At 46.6% G+C, this 13,605-nt stretch overlaps 1 protein-coding gene across 2 annotated transcripts in view; it reads right to left on the bottom strand.

The window, feature by feature from the left end:
• The window catches only part of C5 (complement C5), a 63,988-nt gene that overhangs the window by 7,453 nt on the left and 42,930 nt on the right, over positions 1 to 13,605 (bottom strand). For both annotated transcript variants that reach the window (XM_083161336.1, XM_083161335.1), the window contains 5 exons: positions 13,022 to 13,088; positions 7,478 to 7,577; positions 7,273 to 7,347; positions 7,085 to 7,190; positions 6,805 to 6,891 (listed from right to left, as the gene is read on the bottom strand). In XM_083161336.1, coding sequence (XP_083017462.1) covers positions 6,805 to 6,891; positions 7,085 to 7,190; positions 7,273 to 7,347; positions 7,478 to 7,577; positions 13,022 to 13,088 — 435 coding nt within the window. The remainder of the gene's footprint in view (positions 1 to 6,804; positions 6,892 to 7,084; positions 7,191 to 7,272; positions 7,348 to 7,477; positions 7,578 to 13,021; positions 13,089 to 13,605) is intronic.

Here is a 13,605-nt window from a genome sequence, read left to right as displayed (position 1 = left end):
TGTTCATCTATTGCAGGACAACATGTCCCAGCAATAGCTGAAATGTCTCATAGTACATGATGTCGGCAACAAATGCAGACACCTTTGATACTCAAGTAGTGTTTAGTAGTTCGATGTTGTAAGCATCTGTGTGTTTAGGACGGTGTGTATTGAGTTCATATTATTGTTACATCATTATAGAGTCAAATGGATCTTCGCGATTTGACGGGGCGGCCATCTATTGTACGTATTGAAGGCTACAAATCTATTTGTAGTCGGATATGGCCATTATGTGCATAGGTGCATCAGTATTTATGTTCATTTCTTTATAGGTTGCTGAAGCAATGATGGCGTACATGGAAAGGAGGCTAAGGGCACTTGCGGCTCTCCCCACTCGTCGCCCAAGGAGGCCAGGACGTGCTAGAATCTATCGCACACGGGTGACTCTGTTTGCTATGCCCGATGATGAGGTACTTACTAGGTACCGGTTACCGCCACATGTAATTCTGGATCTGCTCTCGTTAATTGAGAGTGATCTGGAACCTCTACACGGGATCACGACAGCAATTCCGCCTCACACACAGCTGCTGGCGGTGTTGCATTTCTGCGCCTCAGGATCATTCCAACAAGTAGTGGCAGTACTTGCTGGAATATCTCAGCCGGCCTTCTGCCGAATCCTGAGGCGTGTGACGTCGGCCATGTTCAGGCGCAAGGGGCACTTCATGGCCATGACATTTGCCACCGAGACCCTGCGCAGAAGCCAGCAGGCCTTCCATCAAATTGCTGGCTTCCCTAATGTGATAGGGGCTGTGGATGGCACCCATGTACCATTTGTGCCTCCATCTCGAAGTGAGAAGATATATAGGAACCGCAAATTGTTCCACTCACTGAACGTGATGGTGGTATGTGGCCCATCCATGGAAATTCTCGCCTTCAACTCGAAGTTTCCCGGAAGTGCCCATGACTCTCATGTCATCCGACAAACCGGGATATGGCAAAGACTACAAGAGCTGGAAGGCCGTGATGCGTGGGTTCTGGGTGACTCCGGTTACCCATGTACGCCCTGGCTACTTACGCCGTACAGCTACCCAGAACCGGGCCCACAGGAGGCATTCAATCGGGCGCATGTTGCCACCAGGCAAGTGGTGGAGCGCTCAATTGGCCTTTTAAAGGGTCGATTTAGAGTGCTCCACCGCACTGGTGGTGACTTACAGTATGCGCCTCAAATGGTGTCGAGGATCGTGGGCCTGTGTATATTTTTCCATAACATTGCTGTGCGGCGTGAGATACCCTTTGATGAGTGGGAGGTTCCATCTGAGCCGCAAGATCCGCCCATGCGCCCATCCCGCGCCCCTGAATGCCGGAGGGGATACCAGCTGCGGGACTCTGTGGCGCTAAGATTCTTCAGGTACATTTTATCTAGTTGACCAGAACACACCAATTGTGGTAAAAATCACCCCTTCAAATAAGTACAGTGTGGTAGTTGTCAGTGTTACAAAACGACAATTAGCCAGCCTGCCCTCCTAATGGCAAAGAAATAGTAGATATTTATCATATGTGTTTAGTTTTGGGGGAAGTACAATATAGGTGCTCATTATTATACTTTGTACAAGGGATCTTATTTGTTTGTTATATCTTCATTATTGTAGTTGATACTATCCCTGATGTCTGGTGAGTACATTGATTTATTCTCTAATGTGGTGGGGACTTTTTTCTGTGTTGATGTATGATTTGTTTGCAGATATATAGATATATAGATATATATATATATATATATATATATATATATATGATATTGGGATTTATTAACATGTTTAAACATTTCAAGGAGCAGGCAGGCAGGCAGCCAGGCAGGCAGGCAGGCAGCCAGGCAGCGCTGGTGTATAATGCTGGACTCAGGATACCTGCAAGTATGTGTATGTGTCTTTTAAACATAAATGTACGCATACACATAGATGCATAGAGTAAGTAATGCTAAGTACAGCTATGCGTTGCTAAGCTATAGCACGCGTTGGTTGGCGGAGCGAGGCGTTATTGGATTTGCTAAGTGCATACACACTGTGTTTTATATATATCAGATTTGTTCATTGCCATACATCAGCACTACTGTTTTGAAGGCATGCGAATTTGTCACCATTTGTGTTGGCGCAGAGACGCTGTTCATGTAAAGATGAACAATAAAGTTATTAACACAAATAACTGTGATAAACCAATGCCACCACATGATTGGTTGATTGATGCCATTGTTAACATGGCGGAGACACGCAGGGCAGAGCCGTTTTCGCCTGCGGAACTGAGGGCTCTGGTCTCCGTCATGGAGACAAGGCTGGGCCGTGCGGGGCCCTTTATCACTAATGGCCAGAAGCGCCGGGCCTATGCTGCGGCAGGGCGCCGGATTTTCGCCCGCACTCGGGTGCGGAGGACCATCGGCCAGCTAGAGAGGCGGTGGTCGGACCTCCGCAGGCGCCAGCCCCAGCTTCTACAGCAGATTAGGAGCGAGATAGCTGATTGTGAGTATTTTAGCTATGAAATTTCGCACTTACATCATAGCATATATAAACAATAAAATGTGTCTCATGATAAGTGGGTGTCCATGGGTTTAAAAGTCCATAGACTGTTATGTGTGCTTCTTCCTGGTTAACATGCAGTCATGTGGCTTTTATATGTAATTACATAGCATTCATGATTCTGATGCATACAATGTGCCAGATCTAATATGTGTTAAACATTGATAAATGCCAGGGTTGTAATGATTGAACAAATTACTAACAATCACATCATAACTTAAATGTCACATTTTGGAGTCCATTAACAGTAAGGAGCTACTTTCAAGCATCGTTTGCCAACATTATCACCCTTCCATGTATGTCTTGTTATGGATTAATACATGTGCCCCAATGACCCTACATTGACCATGATTTTGTTTTCTACCACACAGCACGAGCCCGAGCACAACAGGCACGGGAACAGGCCGAGGCAGCCCAGGCCGAGGAGGAGGTCCAAGAGCCTGATGAGGAGGTGCCGGCGAGGGTGGAGGAGGAGCAAGTGGAGGAGGAGGAGGAAATGGTGGAGGAGATGGTGGAGGAGGTGGAGGAGATGGTGGAGGAGGAGTATGTGGTGGAGGAGGTGGTGGAGGAGGAGGAGGTGCCTGAGGAGGTGGTGGTGGAGGAGGTGGAAGAGGAGTTGGTGGCGGAGGAGGAGGTGTTGGTGGCGGAGGAGGAGGAGGTGGAGGAGGTGGTGGTGGTGGAGGAGGTGGTGGTGGCTGATGAGGAGGTGGAGGAGGTAATGGTGGCGGAGGAGGTGGCGGAGGAGCTGGCAGAGGAGGTGGCTGAGGAGGCCACGGTTGCCCCGGAGTTGTCTGAATCCGAGGGGGAGGAGGCGTGTCAGGCGCCGGAGGCCCAACAGATCGGTATGTATACATAATGCATCATTCATGAAGTAGTTGTACTGGTATTTGTTATGTAGCACTGGTGATGATAAATTTTGTTACAATACTATTAATACAGAACCCAAAGTGGGTAGCTACAGATACAGGTACGGGTTAGATGGGGTGTCCAAGGCATCCCTTTCATCCAGGACACCTCTGAATTACACAGGTTTGTGGGATGGCTTGGAGCACCAGTTTGACTGCCACATAACCGTTGTAGTTAAACAGGATCCTGGAGTAAAGGGATGAGTGGATCATTTGTGGATTAAATTCACCTGCTGCAAGCCTCGATTCTGACCCATCATATAGTGGAATCTATCTTTTTGTTGAATGTTATTTTTAAACTATGATGTATGCTATAAATGGAGTATGGGCCGGCCTACCTTGGAATGGAGTCACAAGTTGCCAGTGTCCCTGGAGCCTCCTCTACCTAAACACCCCCTGTAGTTCAGATTGTTTTTTGGCCCTCACAGAATTGTAGGTTGGTTTAGACTGAATTATGATTTTGAGGATGTGTACTGTGCATTCCTGACATTTGCAGAACTCCCATGCCACGAACCATCACTGAACTTAGACTGAGGAGATTGTGACAAGTTCTTATTGACGGAGGCCATGACATGCTTGTCATTGGTTAGTCATGGGTGGGTTGTGAATGAGAAGAAACACTATGACTGTTATGTCTTCTGCAGAGTAAAGGGTAGAGGGAAAAAAACACAGTATGTAGTAAAGAAGTTTGCATGTATGTATATATGTATGTGTCATATCTATTTATCTATGTGTGTCTCTATCTCTCTACATATATATATATATATATATATATATATATATATATATATATATATATATATACACACATGTCACCTAGCATTTCTGAAATTTATGTAGCAGTATGTGAAATGTATGCATGAATATCATGACTAATTTTTGCCCCTTTGACATGCCCACAGATGCCACAACACCGGCAGATGAGGGGGTTCGTGGGGCCCTCCTGCGGATGGGCCACCATTTGCGCCTATTAATAGCCGATCTCCAGGACCTGCGAGATTTACTAATGTAATTTATTATTTTATAGTTTTATATTTAAATGTTAATTTTTCCTGCAAATAAATGGTTTATGCAAGTTCACAGTTGTTGGTTTTATTTGCACATTAAACAGTATATGTGTAGATTGTTTATAATATTTTACACAGGGTCTAATACAAACCATTGCACTTCAATTGCTGTAAGGGTTAATGTGTGCAATGCATGTGTTAGGCATGCTTGTAAGGATATATTGGCATCTAATTGATTCCAATTCCAAATAAGCATTTTTGTATGAGGTGAGGTAATTGAATAAGTGGGTCATGTGATGTATTGCAGAATAGACATAATAGTGGGTTGTTTGGCGAAAATACTCCGCTTACGTGCGGAAGCACCGCTTGACTCCCGTTCGGATGCGGTATTCCCGTGCATACTCTGTAATACTCTGTAATACCGTGCAGAATCGGAGTGTTTCTCCCGCACACGCATGGTTTGTATGTCGTCCGTAAACACGCCCTGTTCTTAAAGAGTGACTCCGTCCGAATGCGGAGGACACGTGGGCGTTTCTACGGACGATGGCCGCACGCGGCAGCACACCGTGGCGTGCGGACCGCACCGTAAGAATTCGGGAATATCCGCACAGATCAGAATAAGGGCCAAAGTGAGTTTTTCATGGTTTTTTTGTGTCAATGTCGACCGACAGTTGGAATCCCGACTTAGGAGTATTTTCACTGTCAGGCGGAGGCGGAATATATTCCACCAGTTTGATCTTCCACCTATTCAGGATGCTCTCCTAGCGGAAAGCATCCTGATGGAAGATGAAACGGGCATTCCACCTGACAGCACCCTGCCCGCCGCCACTGAGGGACTCGGCTTGCAGTGCGGCTCGGCTCGCACTGCTGGGGAGCTGACAGCCCCATAAGGAGTCATTAATATTCAATAAGTCATTAATATTCACTGCGAGCCGGGTCCTCACTCATCAGCTGTCAGCGCCCCCGGAGGGTTCCCCCACCTTCTGTGTCAGCGCTCCCGGAGGGTTCACGCTCCAGTGTCAGTGTCCCCGCCCTCTTGGGGCACTGATTTTAATAAAATTTAAAATGTTAATGTTTTGTACACTAGTCCCGACAGAAAAAAAATGTCTAGTTCACATTGTCTAGAACCTGTCGAATCCATTTAGACAGTTTGCCCCTGAACAGGCTAAATCAGATTAACATTACAGAGTTTAGACAATTAGACAAAAAAAAAGTCTAAATATTCGAATTTTAGACAGGCGAGGCAAACAAAATGAGTTGACAGGCAGAAAATATGCTGTTTCTGCCCAATCAGACGTTACGTCTGATTGGGCAGAAACAGCATATTTTCCGTCTAATTGATTTAGCCTTCATTTTTTCTCGCCAGTCTAAAGCCTTCCATCTGTCAACTCATTTTGTTTGCCTAGCCTGTCTAAAATTCGAATATTTTGAATTTTTAGTCGGGATTCCGGTGTCTGAGAAATGACCGTCGGAATCCCGAATGTTGGATACCATACACAGCACATGGAGCCCTGATAAGTGTACCGCGTACCCTCGCATGGCTTGGTTCTACTTCACCATTTACAACCGACATCCATGTGGATGATGTCGTATAAAAAAGTTGAAAAAATGCAAACAAAAAAAAATCATGAAAAATTCATGTCAGCCTTATTGTGTGTAGACCATTGCTATATTGGCTTTTTGCTTGTGGTGACATTTTGTTTATGCCGACCTCTGCATGTTATCCATATGATGTTGTCTATTGACTGTTGACCTGAACATTGTTCGTCCAATCATCCTGTCCCCGTGCCCGACAGTGAAAGGGCTACTGTATGCATATTACTGCGGCTGTTACAGTATACATGTACAGGATATAAGGTATTATATAATTAGGCAACTCATACGCTGTCTTTATGCATGCTTCCATACAGTAATTGGCTCCAGCCATCCATCAATCAGCATGCCGACAGCCAATCACTGTCTGGCTGCAGGCTGGGAGACAGGTAGCAAATGCTGCACTCTAATTGGTGGATAGCTCTATCCTTTTACTAATCAGCATGCTGACAGCCATGCACTGTCTGGCTGCATGCTGGGAGGATCGTAGAGAATGCTTCATTCTGATTGGTGGATAGCTCCAGCCATCCACCAGTCACTATGCCGACAGCCATTCACTGTCAGGCTGCTGGCTGAGAGGCAGGCAGTGAATGTTGCCTCATTGTTCTGACTGTGTGACCACCACCCACCACTGCTCAGAAGCTCCTAGAATTGTGGGGCACTGGGAAATTGCCTGGTGTGTATATACATTAAGATGGCCCTGGTTATATACACATCTATTATACACAGTATTTTGTCTTCATGGTAATGTACCCTCAATGCATCTGCAGGCGTCTCCGGTACACACACGCACCAAGTTGTAGTCCGTGAAGGGATTGTAGTATATTGTGCACTGTTCATCTGAGGAAAGAGAGGGGGAAGGATGTGACACCCCAGAAATAGCGGCAGAAACATCCCACCCGAGCTGCTGAAAGAGAGCGACACTCTCTACCACCCGCCTCTACTGACCGATACCAGCATAGACAGCCGGAAATTCCATGCCCATCCATAGCGGAGGAACCCACCCAATGTACCCCAATCTGGCTGGCCCTACCTGGCGAGTGGAACTCATACACTTTGAATACTCCCGGGCTCAACATCCCGACTTTGAACATTTTCCACACCATGATATTAGCACAGACATATTCATCAGCTGGGATCTGCAGTAACAGAAGACGGGGAGGGTCATGGTGGGGAGCGGCCTAAGGTCGAGACCTACGTCGCCCTGAAAGGCGGACATACCCAGTCAAAGTAAAGGAGGACTTTTCCATCTTCTATTTTGTAATCTGTGACGTATTGATCAACTCTAGTCACCAGCTGCAAATAGAGAAGGATGAATAATGGGGGAATAATGGTGGAACCATAAAACAATTATTTACATATATTTGCAAGGTAGTGACCCAAGGGTGTAACGCCTACAAATATCTAGTTACACCACTGTAATTACCTTATTTAATTGCTTTTCATCAGCTTCCAGCCCTGTAACAAGTGAAATCTCCATGACAGCCTGCCCGGAGTTGGGCAATTCATTTTCTTGGGCCTTGTACCTATAATGGAAGGATATGGTGCTCACTATAGATGCCTTTGCATGATGGATAAAGAAAACTCCCCAGGAGATAGGAAGGTAATATTATTGGAATGAAAGTTGGAGGTATCTTCTGTAAGAAAAGGCTAACGCTGCTCCTCACCTCTATGGGGTGGGAGTGAAGTGTTTTGCACTCCGCGGCCACTAAAATGAATTTAGAAATCATCTCACAGCTGTATACAACTCTCAGCCGGTAAGCAGGAAACATCATCTACCCAATTAAAGCTCTTGGTCCATAGATTTCCAAAATTATAATGAGTTGGTTCACTTAGGAGTTCTGTGGTAAAACGCCATTTACAGTACATCACCATTGTGCTCTGGAAAATGTGACAGTTGGTGAACGCTGCTTGCACTTGCTGGGTGATCTGGAACATGTGACCTGCTGGGTGGTCTTCAAACTGGGACAGAGCTGCTGGGTGGTCTAGAAACTGTGACAGTTATTTGCAGTCACCCACTAAGTAGGAATTCTCCAACTCGCAAGGGGGGGAAAAGGGGTAAAATGTTCCACTCAGGAAACTTTTGCCAGGTTGAAACCAGGCACATCAGCTAGTGAACTATAATTTATTAAGATGTCTCCTACATATAATACATTATATAAGTTTATAGTTTTCAATGCTTCATCTTTATACCTGATTAACAGAGTCCATACAACTCTGAAGCAAGCTTATACTCCTCTTAGCAACTCTTTGAAGTGGTGAATTATGGTAAACCTCGTGCCTCGACCTTCTCTGAGAAGGAGGCATCAGGCGAGAAGCCAATATGGCGGTAAATCTGTTTAAGCAGAGACATTATGGGGGCTTCAGGATAAGTTCAGGATTTGGCAGCCCACCAAAAGCCTGCTCGCTTATCACGGACAACGACGCGCTCTGTGAGGACAGAAGTACAGACATTCATCTGATATTAGTGTTCGCCGCTGATTGGTAAATCTCAAATCTATCTTTATGTGTTCAGTATGGATGAGGGGGAGATTAGCCGGGAACAGATATAACGGTTTCCCATTTGGAACGTCGCTCCCCCTCCTCTCAGATGTTCTCGCCAAAAATATTTTCAGTATATCGTCCAACTTGGCAGAGGTGGGATGTGTGGCTACATGACAGAACCACTGACCAGCCTCAGAGTAACCCTTTCCCTGCCCGTAAAAAAGGGTTAGAAGTTTGCAATTTTTCCGTAACGGGAGCCTTATTTAGCATGGAACGCTAATTAGAGAATTTGCAAATGTATTTATTTCTTATATAGCGCACACATATTCCGCAGCGCTGTACAGAGAATATTTGAACATTTATATCAGTCCCTGCCCCAGTGGAGCGTACAATGTATATTCCCTAACACATATACACGCAGACATTCTAGGGTTAATTTTGTTGGGAGCCAATTAGCCTACCAGTATATTTTTGGATTGTGGGAGTAAACAGTAGTACCCGGAGGAAACCCACGCAAGTACAAACTCCGCACAGTTAGAGCCATGGTGGGAATCAAACCCATGACCTCAGCGCTGTGAGGCAGTAACGCTAACCATTACGCCATCTGTAGACGCAGATTACTGGAAGCCTGAGGCCTATTTGCATTTGCACAGATGTTGCAATTCTCTCGTATTTTTGCAAGGCGCATTTCCTTTTTCTTTCTGGCCGGTGCTTTCTCCCCAGTCCCCTGCGAATTCTAATATTAGCAATCCCTGCTGAATCAGGCACTGAATTAGCACCTGTAGAGAGCCAGCCTGACAGAGAGTATACCCATCAACTTCATTCTCCTGAAGCCGCTGAGTGAAAAAATGGACGTCACAATTACGTCATCTGTCTTTATAGCATCTTCTAATATCTACAAGACAGGAGGAATTACAGATGTGGGGTTGCGGGTAATAATTACCCGGGCCCAAACCTGTTAAAGGGGCCTAGGTCAGCTACTGAGATGAACGTTGGCGCTCCCTATAGTTTTAGGGTGTCTGGCCACGCCTCCCCAGATCTAGGCACGCCTCCTCAGTACCTAGGCACGTGACTGCTCTCAGTGGCCCTGATTGGTTGCTCATACATTGCATCTTAGTGACACGGAGAGAGGATGTTAGCATCAGCAGAAACATGCATCTATATATAACACACAGGAGTATTGGAATGCCGGCTTTCCCAAGTCACCGTCTAAGAACAAATTATCTTTCAGGACAGTTTTTATATTTATTTTTTCACTCAGAAAATCCCTGTTTGGACAAATTCGCTGGAAAAAGAAGATTTACTGGAAGTAACTGTATAAATATAAAACAAATCGGTTCCAGATTCTGCAGTGGGGCCCTAACATTGCTGAACGCATTATCATGATTTGACGGAATCAGATCTTCTTCTCTGGCGAGAAATAGATTTATATCCCCCTGGAAATGTCCCAAATATGTATGAGGTCTGTTTAACTCTCACCGCACCGCTATTATCCTGCACAAAGCCAGATACAGATGATTAACGGCTGCCAATCACAAAGCAGTGACATCACTGATGCGCTCTGTATTTCACTAGCCAGCACCGGGCTGCACCAACAGGGGCTGGTGGCATTGTGGAGGACAACATGCTGTACTGCAGGGGGCAGATGTAAAGTGCACAGAGATTAGATGTTGGAGTGACGTGTCCTAGCTCAGATCTAAACTGCAGTGAAATAAAGCTGACCTGCATCTGTGTGCTGCATGCAGAAGCAGCCTGTATTTACCCTGCATGCAAGAACAATAAATATATGTGCCCCCTTGAAATGCAGCATGGTTCGCCCAGTTCCTAGCTGTGTTTAGTTACGCTCCTAAATAATAATCTTCCCCATAGCATTGAGGAACTCTGCGTTGGGTCCCCTTGCCATAATGCAACCCCCCCCCCCCCCCCCCACACACACACACACACACACAAGCGGTTCACTTCAAACTGTGACCATGACGAAATTGTGTCGAAATTTGGGTAAAAAAACTGTGAAAAAACCCATGTCGACCTTTTGACTGTCGACCTAATGCTAGTGTCAACCTTTTTGCTTGTCGAATTAATGGTGTCGCCCTAATGGCTGTCTATCTTTTTTCTGTAGACAAATAGTCCGGATCCTGGGGCAGCGCACGTCTCTAGGGATACCCTTCATGTTGTGTACTGGTTGGCAGTATGATGTGGGCACAAACGCCCTGGCTGGTAAAGCCTAGTACTGGTTGGTGGAAAACAGGCCCCACATTAAACATAGCATGCCCAGGGTCGTCTTTTCGTATGGGCTTAATGGGCACTTGCCCAGGGGCCCTAGGTGTATAAGGGCCCTATGCTGATAGCTGAGGATCCCCTTTTTCCAGGGATACCGGAATTTTGAAAATCCGCCCTCGGGAACTTGAGATATCCAACTTCAGAGCAGCAGTCCACATCCGACCTGTTAATTGCATTTCCCAGTCATATTTCTCAGGTTCTCTCGGACTTAGAGTTTTTCTGAGAGTATATTCCAAAAGCTGGGACTCTTCCCTTTCTGTCGACACTAGCGGCTTGTCTCTAACATGCCCAGAACCAGAGATATCAGCCTTCCCGCAGCCGGTCCCTGCTCCAGCTCCAAACGTCTGGTGTACAGTTTTATATTTTTGTCAATGGATTGCTCTGGCTCCTGATCTCTGATCCCTAAGTTCCCAGCACCTCCTGAAAGCTGGGACTCTAGGTTTTTATACTATTGAAGGCTAAGAAATCTATTTCCGGATAATGGCGATATCTGCAGTCAAACAAGCTGCCCTTCCACCGGAAAATGACGAATATTAAGCCCACTCCATTATCCAACCCTCCCCTGCGTATAAAACACCCCCTACCTCCCTGGAAGTCATTTACAAGGGACCCTTCATTCAGCTCAGTGCCCCCTTCCACACGTTAGTGTTCTCCCTCCCACCACCTGTGCAGTAAAGGAGTAATTATATGCCTATATTCACCTCTACCATCTGTCTTTTGGGGAACTTTCTACAGAACCTTGTGGCCCCCTGCCAGGACACCAAGCAGGTAACAGACCTCCGGTGTACTTAACACCTACAGTCACCTGTAGAGGTCACTGCTTCTTTGGGGTAAATCCTCAGAAGACCCATTGTGGCCCCTCACCAAATAGAGGAGGTTTGCACCCAGGCCATTACATCGCCCAATTCTACCCTCCTCCAGCGGCCAATTGGGAGCCCCGCACCACCAGAGAGGACCTTGGGCTTTTTAAAAAAGATCCTGCCCATCCTTTCCACAGATTCCTTCAGCAGCACCGGATTGGGAACAGTATAAATAGAGAGGACCTGTGACTCTATCCCCACTCACTACAACATCTCAGCAAGCAGTGGTAATATAATCAGCCGCGGCCGGTAGAAAATACCCACTTCATATTAGATAAACATCCTGGAAATCACAAAAAATTCCTTGGCATAATATATCCATCCTGCGAGTGAGATTACCTTTAATTACAGGTTGAGTATCCCTTATCCGAAATGCTCGGGACCACGAGCATTCCGGATAAGGGAATTTTCCGGTTTTTGGAATAAAGTTTTTTAAGGTATACTTACCTGTCCCCTGGTGGTCCCTCGGCATCCACGTTGTCCCCTGCAGTCCACAGCAGGCCTTCAGCACCGTCTCCGGAGTCTCCAGCGGTCCCAGGAGTGCTTTGCGCGAGTTCCCAGGCGTGCCGGGGACGTCACCAGCGCGCACTCGCGCTAAGCATTCCTGGGACCGCTGGAGATGCCGGAGAGGATGCTGAAGGCCTGCCATGGACTCCGGGGGACTTGGTAAATATAAAAAAAGGGTAAGGGGGGGGTTGAATTGTTCCAAAAAAACATGGTTTTTGGAATAATTCGGATATGGGATCTACGGATACGGGATACTCAACCTGTAATTGTAATTTTTATTTTTATGCTATATGTATGTAAGTCATTGTTATTAAAGCATTTTAATATTTTACCCATAAAATGACATGGGATTCGTAAATTGAGTCTTATATTCATTGTAGTTTCAGCACTGCTTTTTTTGTGTTTTTCTTGTATACTTCGCGATTGAACCTGTAATTAGGACTGAGGACACTCTTGGGCGCTGGGGCGTTACACTAATAATATGGCGGATAATCATAAATCTGTTTCAGACCGCAGCACAGTGGCGTAGCTACATAGGTGGCAGACCCTGCGGTGGCTTGGGCGGAATTTTTTTGGGCAGGGGGGAGAAAAATGTATAGCTACGCCAGTGCCGCAGCAAGCAGTCAGCCAACAGCTGTCATACGTCTTACACACTTCTACATGCAGGTGCGTACTGCGTAATGCTGGAAGGCGGTGCGCGACGCTCCCCTGCACATTCCAATATCCCTCCTCAAAGTGGATCGGATTCTGAGAGATGAGCTCAGTGGCTGCAGCCGCGGGCAGTCGCTACACACACAGGCTCCCTTATATATGAGTAGTGAGCAGCGACAGGCACTTACTTCGCGCATGCTTCCAGGTGCAGCGTCTGGGACATGTCCTCACTAAATAATGACTGGTCTTCTTCAACTAAACATGGCGGACAATGAGAAATGTGACAGTTAGAGCAGAATGATTGTGGCGACAGTTTGAAAGCATCATGCATTGTAGATCATCCTGATATCTCGATTTCCAGTGTCCACTCCTACCACAAACTGGGAAAGTCACACAATAGTCCAGTGGCGTAACTACTGTAAGGCAGCCCCAGCTGTCGCTTGAGGGAGCAAGTGGCAGCAGGGCCTGTGTGGGCACCGGCACCCGCTCGACGCACTGATATGCTGCTGCCTGCCGCTGCCCACTGGCTGAGCACCGGAGGCGAGTCAGTCGCAGCGTGGGTGCGGCCATGGAAGAGACGACAAATCCCCCCACTGATTCAATTGACTGTACACAGAGCCGGCTATTGGCTGTGTACAGGATGGGTGTTCTAGGGTGGCCTGGGATGCATTGGAGCCAATGGAAGCAGCAGTGTATGCTGGTCTCTCTTCCTCTCACCTGCTTCAGCTTCTCAGTAATGCCTGGGGGGGGGGGGGGCACAAACATTTTGGCA

Source organism: Crinia signifera, chromosome 9 (genome assembly GCF_055691185.1).
Source record: "Crinia signifera chromosome 9, ASM5569118v1, whole genome shotgun sequence".
NCBI lineage: Eukaryota > Metazoa > Chordata > Amphibia > Anura > Myobatrachidae > Crinia > Crinia signifera.
The sequence above is the reverse complement of the archived record's forward strand: the minus strand, read 5'-3'. Positions and strand labels throughout refer to the sequence as shown.